Source organism: Alligator sinensis, unplaced genomic scaffold, assembly GCF_000455745.1.
Source record: "Alligator sinensis unplaced genomic scaffold, ASM45574v1 scaffold1077_1, whole genome shotgun sequence".
In the NCBI taxonomy this organism is placed as follows: Eukaryota; Metazoa; Chordata; order Crocodylia; family Alligatoridae; genus Alligator; species Alligator sinensis.
Genome location: NW_005842476.1, coordinates 1,213,567 through 1,227,379, shown reverse-complemented (window position 1 = coordinate 1,227,379; position 13,813 = coordinate 1,213,567). Strand labels below are relative to the sequence as shown.

The window sequence follows — 13,813 nt, the reverse complement described above, 5'->3', positions numbered from 1 at the left end:
CGGACTGGCTTGCTCTGCCTGGCAGGAGCAGAGCCAGTCTGAACTGTGGTGGGAGGCACCACAACCACTGGTGGTCCTCCAGGGCTGTGGCACTTGCTCTGTCCTACATGCCCAGGGATGAGGTGCTGTGCCTCGTGTCACCACTGTGGCATCCTGACCTTCCCTGACTCAGGAGGGGCCATTGTATCCTGGGATGGTGGTGGACCTCAACTTGGGTGGAATAGCTGTAGAGAGTGGTCCCACCTTAATGCAACAGGAGCTAAATTAGGCAGATTCAAGAGAATCCTGCCCTAGAGGGGCATGATTTAAGCCAAACAACACATGTTGGAAGCTACTTTAAAGGTGTTAATGTGAAGCCAATCCAAGGGTTAAGAGCTCCAGAAACCACCTAAAATTACTGTGTAAAAAGACCCTTAGTTTTTAAGGCGAAGAGGCCCAATGTGTTACAAAATAGAATCATAGGGCTGGAAGAGACCCCAAAGGATCATTGGGTCCAGCCCCCTGCATGAGCAGGAAAGACATCTGGGGTCAGATGACCCCAGCCAGGGGACCGTCCAGTCTTCTCTTGAAGACCTCTAGGGTAGATGATTGCACCACCTCTACAGGGAGCTTGTTCCATAGTTGTAGAGAAGCTTTTCCTAATGTTCAGCATGAAACTATCTTCCAGGAGTTTGTGGGCATTGTTTCTAGTTTTCCCCCAGGGCGCCCTGGTGAATAGTTGTTCACTGAGTCCCTGATGTATGCTTTGATATAGTGGTAAGCCGCAATCAGGTCCCCTCTCAGCCTTCTTTTCTTTAGACTGAAGAGTCTGAGATCCCTCAGCTTCTCCTTGTATGGCTTGCCATGCAAGTCCTTGATCATGTGGGTGGCCCTTCTCTGGACCCTCTCGAGCTTTAGTGTGTCCTTGTTGAAGTGCAACGCCCAGAACTGGATGCAATACTCCAGCTGCGGCCTCACCAATGTTGAGTAAAGTGGGAGAATCACTTCTCTGTAACTGGAGATGTATCGACTGATGCATGCCAGAGTTTTGTTGGACCTAGCAGCTACTATGTTGCCTTGCCAGCTCATATTCATGCTGGAGTCTGTTGTTACCCCCAGATCCCTTTCATTTGTAGTGCTGGTCAGGTTAGCGATGCCCAGCCTGTAGGTGTTCTGGGGGTTCTTTCTTCCCAGATGCAGCACTTTGCATCTTTCTACGTTGAACCTCATCTGGTTCTCTTCTGCCCAACATGCCAGCCTGTCTAGGTCTGCTTGTATCTGCAGCCTTTCTGCGAGTGTGTCCACACAACCCCATATCTTGGTGTTGGCCAGTGGACTTTTCACCCCCTCATCCAGGTTGTTGATGAAGATTTTGAACAGCACTTGGCCAAGTACCGACCCCTGGGGTATGCCGCTGCCCACATCTCGCCAGCATGACACCGATCCATTCATTTGGACTCTCTGTGTCCTACCCCACAACCAGTCTTGCACCCACTTGACGGTCCTGCAGTTGAGCCCGATATCTTCCAGTTTTCTGATCAGTACCTTGTGGGATACCAGGTCTAAGGCTTTTTGGAAATCTAGGTATATAATGTCAACTGCTTTTCTCTCGTCCAGGTGACGAGTCACCTGATCATAGAAGGAAATGAGGTTGGCCAGATGTGTTGATGGATTGTTGATGGATTTTTCAGGATGGAATAGGACAGCCCTGCACCCCTAATGGGTTCAGTAAGATCTGGATTCCTGTGTTGATGATGCACAGCTTTGGAGAGACTATCACTACTTTGAGAGTTTGTTCTGGTGACTAATCATCCTCATTAGCCTCATTTCAATTTAAATTTGTCTGGCTTCAGTTTCTAGCCATTGATTCCTGTTATGCCTTTATCTGCTATGATAGAGGCTTTTAGTACTTGGTACTTTCTTCTTGTGGAGGCAACTGATGCAGCATCAGAACCACTCAGTCATCTTTGTGATAAGCTGAACAGACTGCAGGCACAAGTCTGCTATTGGCTATTTTCTTCAACCCTCTAATTCCTTCCATGATACTTTCTGCACTCCAGTTTTTTTACCTCTTTTTAAAATGTGGACACCAGAACAATTTTCATTATTTTAGTTGATCTCAATAATGTCATGTTCAGGCTCGTTTTGATTATCTTGTTTTAGCTTTAGTGTCTGAGTACAAGTTCTAAATGGTCTGAAATGACATTATTTCACAGGCTGTTTCTCTCATCACGACTGTAAGTGACCTTAACAGCGATGACTCTTGGGGACTATATTTCTGTCAGTGCCAAAGGCAAAGTTCTAATGGTCTTCCTGTAGATGTCTTTCAGATTTTATAGTTTCTACATGTATTACAACTTCCCATTGACAAGTGAGATTCACCTCTTCTCATTATGAGAACAAAATATTCCTTTCGCGATGGCATATCAGTCAACACTCCTGACACATTCTGGCATACTACCTAACCATGTAGAAAGTGCAATCTTTGGCCTAATGATGTATTTTTATAATTCTGGTATTGTTCAAATACCCTGTGGTGGGTGAATCACGTGAACCGACTTGCACTGACTGTACTCTGGATAATGAAAGTGAACTTGCACTGAAAAAAGGGCAACACCTTGGGTCTCAATCCTGCAAACCCATACATTAAAGGTGATCCTTTCCTACCACAGTGGTGCAGGGGATGAATTTAGGGTTACACTCGATTCTGTTCATAGAAAACTATAACATGTTTATTACATATTAATTTTTCATGTTATAGAATCCTATTATTGGTATTGGAGGGGAAGTCATTTTAAATTCGAAGTCATCTTGGATTTGGGTACATATGTAATTACAAATTTTTTAAAGAAATTAATTGATCCTGCTAATATGAAAGTATGCATCTGTTTTCAGTTGTTCAATAAGTTAAGGTTTTACTCATCTAAGGTTGACCTGAAACTTTATCCACATGTTTTAAAGCTCCTTCCACTGGTAATGCTTCAGTACTGGATAAACAATTAGCCTTAAGCACTTTCCCTTTTACCTCTTCCCCTTTAAATTCACTGTCAGGACAACATTGCAGTTGGTGTCAAATAACACATTTTCTACAACTTCAAAGCCCTGGCCCTTTTTCAAGTTTATTCATTCTACCCTGTGACCATTATTAATCTAGTTACTTTGTTCAGGTGAAAATCAACTTAGAGGTGTGGTAAATAGGCGTTTATTTCTTTTATTCCATGAAAATAGTACCTAAGCCTGTGCCAAAATATCTTTATTTCCTGAAAAGATGAGTGGCTGATCTTATAGTCATAGGCACGAATGAAAGGAAACACCTGGCTGTTTGAATGCTGTGTGTAAATGTTCAGCTTTGTGTTACAGAAGCTGCTTTTACTGACTGAATTTACCTTGCAGTTCTTTAGGGGGCTGTTACAGAGAACCTCAACAGTAGGATTTTACCTTGAGATTTTACTTAAGAGTATAGTATGAAAGATGATGTATTTTTACAATCAACACATTGATTGCTCTTCCACCTTAGTGGAGTTGCAGCTTGATTTCAGAGTAGTGGGAAATGATCCTGAAGTGAGGCAGTCATCATTATCACCCATGCCATTTAATCTTATTGGGTGATGTTTTTTCCTTCATTGCAGTTCTAAGGATCCCTCTATGTGCAGGTAAAGGTGCATGAAGCTCCTTGTGGCTTGGAGATTGCAGCAGCTGCAGTTTACCAGGCTTGGGGTGGGGGTGCACATGGGACATCAGCTGATGGAGCTCCCAGCCACAGGGGCCCCTGGCCGCACCATTCAGTTAATGGCATGATAGGAAGTAGCTGCAGAATTTGTGGAGTAACTTTGTAGCTTATTCCTCTATTTTATCAGGTCATTGATTGATTTAATATGTGGCTGGATGACCACTTAAGATGTGATGAGCTGGTTAATGCATAGATGGGGCCTACACAAAGCCACATTAAAATGTGAGCAAAGTTTTTATAGAAATAAAATACCTTTGTCAGCCCCACAACAAACTATGGGGTCTAGGAGCAGTTATGTGATGATTTATTTTCCCGTTTAAAGATTAATCTTTTGTGAAATGTGCTGGGAGAATTTCTTGGGAATAGTGCACCCCTTGCTACCTGTGGCTGAAAATCCTGTATGGTGGGGTGGGTGCGCAGGGGTTTATGTAAGGGGGAAGGCTGGTATGCCCACCCCGTGTCAATACTGAGGTAGTACATCCAGCTGTACTTCCCAGGAATTGTAGGAAGTGGGTAGATTTGCACCTTTATGGACTTACCAAATCAGATGCATAAGTTTTCATAAGCAGCTGTTTACTTCATCACATGCTGTGAAGGGACTGCAGGAGGCAGAGCTGCTAAATTGAATGCACTGATTGGAATACAAAGGGCAGGGAAGGGGGACAAAAAAGGAAGGGACATTGCTGGGTAGATGGAGAAAAACAAAGCAGTTAACCCAGTAGGGGATATACAGCTCTGTGGACCAGATGGTGCATGGGGTTTCTGCACAGCTGTATCACTTCACGTCTGGATTTGGTGCATGGGGCTGACCCTTCTCTGGATCCAGACCACGGACTGTCCCTGCACCACTCATTTGGCTTGTGAGGCTGGAAGGCTGTGCACCACTGGCCTAGGGTCAGGGGAGAAGAGAAACTCATTTAAAAAAAAAAAAATGTTTAACTTTTGCCTTTGCATTTTCAGGCTTCTAGAAGCTGCTTGGCCTATTTTAATTCAATAGCAACTATTGCAGCAAAGGCCTGAGGAAAAAGATCCTTATCCCAGTGGGGCCTAAACATCATATTTTTAAGCAATTGCTATAAAATAGATCAGTCTTTCAGCTTCATTAAAAGGAATAATAAAAATTGCGTATGCCACTGGTTGGTTTGTAAGCTATGTAACATACTTTGTTTTTCCCTTCCAGATTTGAACATGGAGTTCAACCCATCAGATCACCCACGGGCCAGCACAATATTCCTCAGTAAATCTCAAACAGATGGTAAGTTGCTGTATTTATTACAAGATTCACTCTTAAAACTGTTTCTAGATGCTTTGCTGGAATGCATGTGGTAGTCTCTTTTGAATGGTTTATTTTACATTTCTTTCTTTTTTTGGGGGGGGGGGGGATATAATCTATAACAGACAAATCTAATCATCTACAATAATTACGCTAATGCACACAGCCACCTGTAGTGCAAGCCAAAGACTTGGATATAAAGTTTTTTGTTTTTTCTTTGCTGTGCTCTACAAGAGTGAGGTACTCTAATAGCAGCTTGGTTTCATTGGATTTAATAGGTCAGTCCCTAATTTGAGTAAATGGAGATTATGGTGATAAATTCATTGTAAAGCTCTGGCCTACTGGTTTATTTCTTGTTACTCAAACTGCCAGTATTTGGGGAGCAAATCCCTGGGCACAGTGCCAGGTACTCCATGGACCTCCAGAAGTGGAAGTAGTCATCCACACAGCTCCCAGTTTCAGGTAGTATAGTTACTTTAGTGCAGTGCTGCTGGCGGGCTAATTAGCCCTGCTTGGAAGCAAACCTAACTGGCTCAGGTGTAGTATTTTGTGGTCACAGCTTTACTCACTCTGGTTCATGAGGTCATGCATGGCCCTGATACTGGTCTTTTGAGCAGGAAGCAGTAGAGTTGCATTTCTTTGGTACCAGGCAGTATCATACTGTATCTGTTGATGCAGCAAGGCTCTAGAAAACGGAAGGGGATATCTTGAACAAAATCTACCCCAAATTATAAAACATTACTTATTTATTACAAATATTAAAAAAAGTTAAAGAAACTCTCCAATAACCTACGGTTCTCACCTGGTGAAAGGTTTTACAGGGTCAGGCCTGTATACTCTTTAAGGTCTTTGAATTATTATCTGTTGGATGTTTTGTAACTGTCACAAGTGCTGGAACATGTGTTATGAAGGAAAGATCCAGCCTTTCTGAACTGAACCCAGGTTCATACGAGTTAATTTCATGGGTTAGCAAGATTTCACATTGTCCTTTACTGTATGGAATGTTTTTATTCGGTGATAGAGGTAACTAGAGCCTGTTTGTTTAGAGAGCCTCTTGATGTAACTAGCAGCATGGAAGCGACTTCCAGTCGTCAGCATCGGGCTTGTATCATATTAGTGTTCTGACAGACAAAGATATGAATAATAGATGCAAGCTGCGTTGTTTGCTGTTCAGACTTTCCAAGCAAATTATACTTTACTCGAGTCTTACGTAGCTGGGGGCATCTTAATATTTTCAGATACTCTAGAGGTGCCACTTTTTTTTTAGTCTATTTTTCCCAGTTGCTTTTTTTAGCACAGCCCTTCAGCAAAGATGCATTTAACGGTCGTTAAACAGGTAGGTCGTTAAGTGAGGAGTACCTGTATTGGAGAACCCCACAGTAGTAAGCAGTACGCCTGTTCGTATATCAGACCCATTGTGTAAGTGGGTGAGTTGCATAGAACACAAAATATTCAGGAATGTCCCATAGAATGAATGACACTATTTGGTGTTATGTAAATGGAGATAAGATTATTTTGGCTACTTATGCCCTGATATGATGTGGTAGTCTTCACTGACTTTCTTAAGGCTCAATAAAAGTTCATCGTATCCCTGCTTATATAAAGTAACTTTTTTTAAAAGTCTTCCTTTTTTAAAGGAACTGCTCATGATGTTAAATCATGGTATTGAAAATACTCCTTTTCATATATTTTAAGGTTATTTTACTACTTTCATAATAAGGCATAATGCTGATTTGCTTTGTGCTCGCCTGGAAATAGGGCAGTGCTTTTGTCTGTAATGGAAGGTTCTGTGTACTGCTTAATGTGTAGGCTGTGGTTAAATAAGGGTTTTCAAAGCCAAGAATCTCAGTGAAATAATTTTCCCTCTGTAATGGGGATGAGACTTGATTGATTTCTATTTCATTGTGGTAGGAATAGCCCTTTCCATTAGTTGGGATACAGCTGCCTTCCTTCTTCATTTTATATTGGGTCCTTACAAGCTAAATTTTGCAGGGTTGGGATAGTAATTGATTTCAGAAGAGCATTTGGAAAGTCCTATTTATGGGATGGGCAGAAATAAAGCAGCTCTCCAGATCACAACTAGTAATTCCCTTGCTTCTCTAGGAAGGGGAATCTAAATTATTTAGGTGTTCTCAAAACATGAGAGGTTTTGATTGATGTGTAATTATTAAGCCTTTTATCCTGTGAAGTCTACCATTAGAACTGCCTGTACACATTGCACAAAGGAATACTAAGAGAGCAGAATAATAAAGAAAAAATCATATTTCCTCCTCCAGTTACTACTGGAAAATGTATTCCTCCTGTGGTAATAAAAATGCAACTTTAACAATTCAGAAGTGCTTGCAAAAATGGGAACCAGGTCATTTGGCTTTAAAATCAAGAAAATTAAGAAGTTCTGGTAGCTATCCCATCCGTTCATATCTTCCCAGGAAACAAGTTATAAAGAAGTAAAAAAGAAAAGGAAAAGAAAATGTAAGAGGGACTTAGTATCTGATCTTCTAAACTGTGGCACTTGGTCTGTTCAACTTCAGTTCATCTCCAAACATCATTCTTGGAAGCTAAACACAGTATTTGTAGCCAAGAGACCAAGTGATAGTTGATTATAATGAAACCAAATTATACTGGGGCCAAGGGCACTTCTGCTGTGTAAGAGGATAAAGTGTTCTGTTCCTGACTAGAGCCAGTAGTGAAGAATTGCCTTTGTGCAGGGTTGGAAAACTGGAAGAAGTGTCTTTGGTATCTCTTTTATACCAAATATCTCTATCCCTGCAGCGAGGGGGAGTTGTTGTGGGAGGAATAGGGAGCAGAGGTGAAAAGGTGCAAGATAACAAACATTTGCTAGACCTGACCGTCCATCGGCATAAATTTCCTTGCACTAAGGCTGGGCTAACCAGAAAGAGAGCCATCATTGGCATCTGCCAGCCAGCTCCACTGGGGCTTACGACCCTTGAAATTTTCTTACCTTTTGGAAAAAGATTGAGGGAGGAAAAGATCAACCTTCGTCTTGCGAGGAATGAGGAATCTACACTGTGATGATTGATGTTTGTAGAGTGAAGGGGCTGTTTATACACACAGAGTGGAAAGAGGGTAAAAGGCATGGAATGAATTAGCCATCAGGTCTGTCCTAACCCTGCTACCCAGGTAATTGTATGCTGGTAGGAACATGGAGCCATTTGAAGGGTGAAGGAAAAAAAACCATCAGCAGCAAATCAACAGACAAACAAGGAAAGAGAGGGTAGAGGGTGATGAATAGCCTATTTAAAAACTGGAAGGCTGTAGTGAAGGCAAAGGGTATGTTTGTATAATGTCCCTGACTCATTGCATGTCCGTGCCTATAGTATGATTGTGATCATGCCTGTACTGTCAGCTACCTATGAAATGAAAAGAAATAATAAAAACTTTAAAATTTCTCTCTCACAAGAAATATGTGACAGATGCTAGTCCTGTCACTTAATGCACTTTCGGAAAGCTTCTGGGTCACTTTGATGGGCACAGTATAAGAAACAGAAATGAATGGGTGAAGTACACCAAAGTGTAGTTACTCAACCAAGGCTTGGAGTCGCTGCTACTTTCTTTCAGTTTGGTCCGCATATACAGTTGTTGGTCTGGAGGCAACCAAATGCAGTGGTATTGTCATTGTGGAACAGAGTGCTGCAGACTGGCTAAGGGAGACTATTAATAACAATTAAAATTGCGTATATTTAATTAGCTGTAACAAGTGCTTATCTAACAGTTAAAGATAGAGGGGGAAAACCCTTCAAGTACTTCAACTACTGTAGGTCTGACTGCAACCCTTACCAAAACAGTGGGTAGTATTGTGATATTGGGTAGTACTCGTACAGTAGTCAGGTGTGTAACTGCTCAGCATAAGTAACAGCTGCAGGATTAGGTTCACTCATTTTAGGAGGGGGAGAGCCAATGCCTGTAGTCTTAAGGCTTGCCTACACAAGGAAGTTAATGATCAGTATGCTAGTCTGCTCTAACTCACTATATGAACAGTTTTATAATTAACTCAGGGCAAGGTAGCTTTAGTGGAGTAATTTACCAACCGGTAACTTCCCCATGGTGACAAGTCCTTACTGAAATAGCCAAATGAATAAATAGCTTTAATTGGACACCATAATGGAGAATACCTTTAAGTGTACAGGTATATATGTTTCTTTCTGTTCATGTACTTAGTGCGTTAATGATGATGCACATGGATATCCTCCTCTACTTTTGATTATAATGGAGAAAAAATAAAAAATTCAGGCATATAATATTTCTGTTACATTTTATGTTTTTGCAGTGAGAGAAAAACGCAAGAGTCTCTATATAAACCACGTAAGTGAAACTATCTCCCTGTGGTGTATTTTTGTTGTTGTCTATATTACACGGTGTTAAGAATCATTGCAAATAAGTCCCTTATCAGTTATGACACTTGAGGGTTGATTGTCTGCATTAGGATCTAAAAGCATGGGTCTCTGTTTCTTGATAGGAGTCCATTAGCTTGATGGAAACCTGTACACGGTGTATAAGTAGCAGGGTTGAAGAGCCATACCATTTTAGCATGATTTCCAAAATTATTTCAGAAACTGATATTACTGTTAAATTCAGAACATAAGAATGTGTTTTCCATGTGCAATTTGCTTAATGTGGAGAGTATACAGAGAAACAGTTATTTATGCAAAAGCCTGAAAGATCCTGACTGATGCATAGTATACATATATAAAGTTAGGTAAAAGTAGAAGGCATTAGATGTGTGTATGTATCTTTCACAATTCTTTAGTTCATTTACTTTGAAATAACTGTATCCTCATAGTTGAGGTCAAGAGCAAAACTCCAGAGACCTTTACTAGATATGGGATTTTTCTCCTCTTAGTTGCTTGTTTTTGCCAACCCCAGGTGCTCAAAAATCATGAATTGGGTCCCAACATCATAAGGTTTTAAAACCTTTTTTTGTATTTACCTTCTGGTTTGAAGTGAACTTGGGCCACATTTTTCATCTTTTCTCTGGCTAGAAGGCTAGAAATTAATGAAAGGAAGAGAAAGCAAGCTGAGGTACTCGTATAGTTTTAAGAACTGAGGCTTTGAGGAGACGCAATATCACACAGCTTGGGATAGAATGATGAGAGTTGTTAATAATGGCCAACAAATGTTTCTTTTTCTAAAATATGCCATGTCCTATTGTTTAGGTGCATGACAGAACAGTTTGCATTGACATTGTAGTCTTTATAAAATGATTTGCAAAGTTAAAGTATTAGATTGTTGAATATTTGCCAACCTGTGTTGAATAGCTGGTGCTGACTGCATTAACACGAAACTTTTGCTGCTGAGGGCCGCAGCGTCCAGATTCAGTACACTTGTCCCTGATGATGTTGTGACAATCCATCATATGCCTTGGGGTAACCACTGCAATGGCCTGTTTCTGCCCAGAGTAGCATAAATGGGCTATGGGAGAATTCCCTTTGCAAAGGGAGTGAGGAGGACCATTGCAGACTCTCTTCGTAGTCCTCTGTTGCAAGCTGTGACGTAAGGCATTTGAGGGGCAAGGCTGAGGCCAAAAGGGGCATTTCGAGGCCTGGGTTGTATGTAGTGCTGTCCAGGTTCTTGGCAGTGCTGCTGCCTGATCATCCAGGTTCTTGTAGTCATGATGGGAACCACTTTGGCTTATGGAGCAGCCCTGAAAGGAATGTATACAATTGGCTTAAAGCCAAAGCAATCCTCTCTTCTCATGGTCTATGAGTCACTTTGTCTCATAGGGAAGTGGCACAAAATCTCACTGACTGTTGTGACTTTATAGCTAAAACAGAGCCTTGTTGAAGCTTTGGTTCCTTCCCCAACCCCGCAAATTTGTCTGGATCTAATGAGCATGTACGTTTATTTTAATGCTTTTTCTTCGTTTCTTGTTAACTATTTTACATGTCAAAGAAAAAGAAAAATACATTTTAATATCGCATTTTCCAAAGCATAGGTGCCAACTTGGGTTTTTACTGGTGGGTGCTTGCAGATGTAAAAAAACAAAAAAAAATTCTGGAGCTTTGCTTTAAACTCCTGTTCTGAGCCCCACATATGCCCAGAAGAGGCAGTGTGTTACTTCAACCTGGCTCTGCAGCATCTGTATAGATCGGGTGCTTTAGTGGGGCCTTTTGGCACTTTTTTACCTAATAGCTGATTCGAATCGTCTTTAGCTAAAAGCACCACTAAAGCACCCTATCTTTAAAGATGCTGCACAACCAGGTTAAAGTAATGTGCTGCTGCTTCTGGTAAAGCTTTTTTTTTTTTTTTTAAATGCCTGAGCCCTTGCTAATTTTTTTCAGTGATTGCTTAGGCATTGACTCTGTGGGTGCTCTGGGGCTTCAGTTTCAAAGGACTTAACTGATCTGATTGCATGTTCTAGTATTGTTTTATGATAGAATTATGATTATTGTGAATGTTGAACCATCCCCTCAATATGGAACTATGCAGCAAGGTTGAAAGAGAAAATCATATTAACTAATGCAAATGGTCTTATTTCCATTCTTATTGAGTGTATTAACATTGGAAATAGTTATTACAATGTGATCTTTTTCAGGTTAGATATAATTAAATTAGTTTAAAAAATTCAAGTTTGATATAACCTCTTAATACCAAACATATAAGTTGCTTGTGTAAGATATCACTATTTCTAGCTGTTTCTAAAGTACTGGACATTTAGGTAGTCATGCAGTTAGGGTCTGAGGAATTTTATGCCCCAACCCCACAATTTGCATGACCCCTCATGCCAGACATGCATGGCAAATCATGTGACTTGGGGGGTAAAATTCCCTAGCCCCGAGTTGTGCAGCTATTGGCTCCCCTGTACCAATCCTGATACGGTGATTATTGTGATCAGACAGAGGACAGCCCCAGGATCTAGAACATAGCTGCCCTATGGCTAATCTTTGGGACTGGGGAAGAAGCAGTCTTAGGCCCTGTAATAAGACTCAGGACTGCCTCCTGCCCAGTCCATAGGGCAGGACTCCCTGTAACCCAAAAGGTTTGTTGCATTGCTCTGTAATTCCCTCGGGAGTCTGAAGGGCAAGGCTCGAAACCTGCCAGATTGTGTAGAGTCTTGGGGCTCCCCACCAAGTTCTGGACCCTGGACTGCCCTGTCTGGATGCGGATAATCAGCTGATTGTTGGCATGTGGATGGGGCAGCCCTGGTCTGGGACATGTGCCACACATGGTTTATCATGCCATACAAACCAGCCACAAAACGTTATATACTTTGGGTGTGTGTACACGTTGCTGTATGGTGCCATTGCTATGGTGCCGTGCTTTAGTACTTCCTTTTGGGAAGTACCAAAGCAAGGTGCAGTATGGGTGGTTACTGCACCGTGTACATAGCGCATGGATAGATTTTGTCACTATGTCACCATAACGGCGTGCTATACCTGGGGAGCACACAGCTATGGCGACATAGCTGGCGATTAGGGGTATGGGAAGGAAGCCATATTTGATTGGTATTCGGCCCGACTCAGGGGACAGGGATTCGGTTTGTTGATTCGGGTCACTGTCCTGATTCGATTCGGCCTAATCTGAACCTGAAGATTCGATTCTGACTTGGAGAATCAGTGACTTGGCCATAAACACAGCTTTAAGTGTTTTTCCTACATACTTCAAGTTACCAGATGTGGCTCATGAACACTGAGATGGTGGGACGGATAGAGCATCCCACAGCAGCATGGGGGGCCCCCTGCATGCTCAGCAGCAGACCCGGGAGTGGACTGGAAGTACTTCTGGTCCACTTCTAGGTCTGCCACCGAGCATGTGGGGGACCCCCCTGCGCCTCCCTGGCTTGGTGATCAGCTGTGGGGGGCCCCTGGGTGCCCCCTAGACCCAGGAGGCACCAGTTGCTGAGCCAGAGGGTGGGAGGAGGGGTCCTCCATGTGCTCCATGGTGGACCGGAAGTTCTTCTGACCCACTTCTGGGTCTGCTGGGGAGCGTATGGGGGACTCCCCTGCACCCCCCCCCCGGGTGGGCCGTGGGGCGCCCCCCCCCCCTCCCCCCCCCCCCCTGGCTCAGCGATTGGCCACAGGGGGCCCTGGGTTCCCCTCCCCCCAGACCCAGGAGGCACCAGTCAGTGAGCTGAAGGGGGCACGGGGTGGGGGTGGGGGGGGCAGCACACTCCCTGGCTGACCTGGAAATGGACCAGACTTCTGGGTCTGCCGCTGAGCACGCTGGGGACCCACCTGCGCTCCCATGGGATGCTCCATCTACCCCAGCATTCACGAGCTGCCTGGTACCTCGAGGTATGTAGAAAAAACATAAAGCTGTGTCTCTTCAAATCAATTCAGAGGGTTCTGAATGGATTTGGAGAAATTAAAGGGTCTCTGATTTGATTCAGATTCAGAGATTCAGCCACTGAATCGGGCTGAAGCGAATCAGCGACTGGAGCTTTGCACAGCCCTACTGGCAATCACATGTAGACACATGTGATTGCTATGTTGCCATAGCATGTCACTACATTGCTGTAGGGCACCATGTAGACCTGCCCTCTATATGGAACATCTTTGTGCCCAGTTAGCCGTTTTATGGCACTATTGACTTAATTTGTATCATGTTGCATAATTATGGGTGTTATTAACAGGTGCCATCTTGCTATAAATATAATGTCTGTTGGGGCCCTATATGACACAACACTATTTACAAGTCAGTGGCATCGTGTATTTACAGCAGGTCAGCACAGCAATAACTTGCACAATTACATAAGCACATAAGAGATGCCATGCTGGATCAGACTGGAAATCTAGCGCAACTTTTTGTATCTCACAGTGGCACAGGTGGTAGTATTTATATAGGGCCTCTTCAGACTGATCTATCCTGTGTTC

The 13,813-nt window shown here is 42.7% G+C and overlaps 1 protein-coding gene across 2 annotated transcripts in view; it reads left to right on the top strand.

Moving 5' to 3' along the window:
- Positions 1-13,813, top strand: part of CCNY (cyclin Y) — a 91,818-nt gene that overhangs the window by 11,712 nt on the left and 66,293 nt on the right. For both annotated transcript variants that reach the window (XM_025212608.1, XM_025212607.1), the window contains 2 exons: positions 4,890-4,964; positions 9,271-9,305. In XM_025212608.1, coding sequence (XP_025068393.1) covers positions 4,898-4,964; positions 9,271-9,305 — 102 coding nt within the window. In that variant the 5' untranslated portion in view covers positions 4,890-4,897. Of the gene's footprint in view, positions 1-4,889; positions 4,965-9,270; positions 9,306-13,813 lie in introns of those variants that run through there.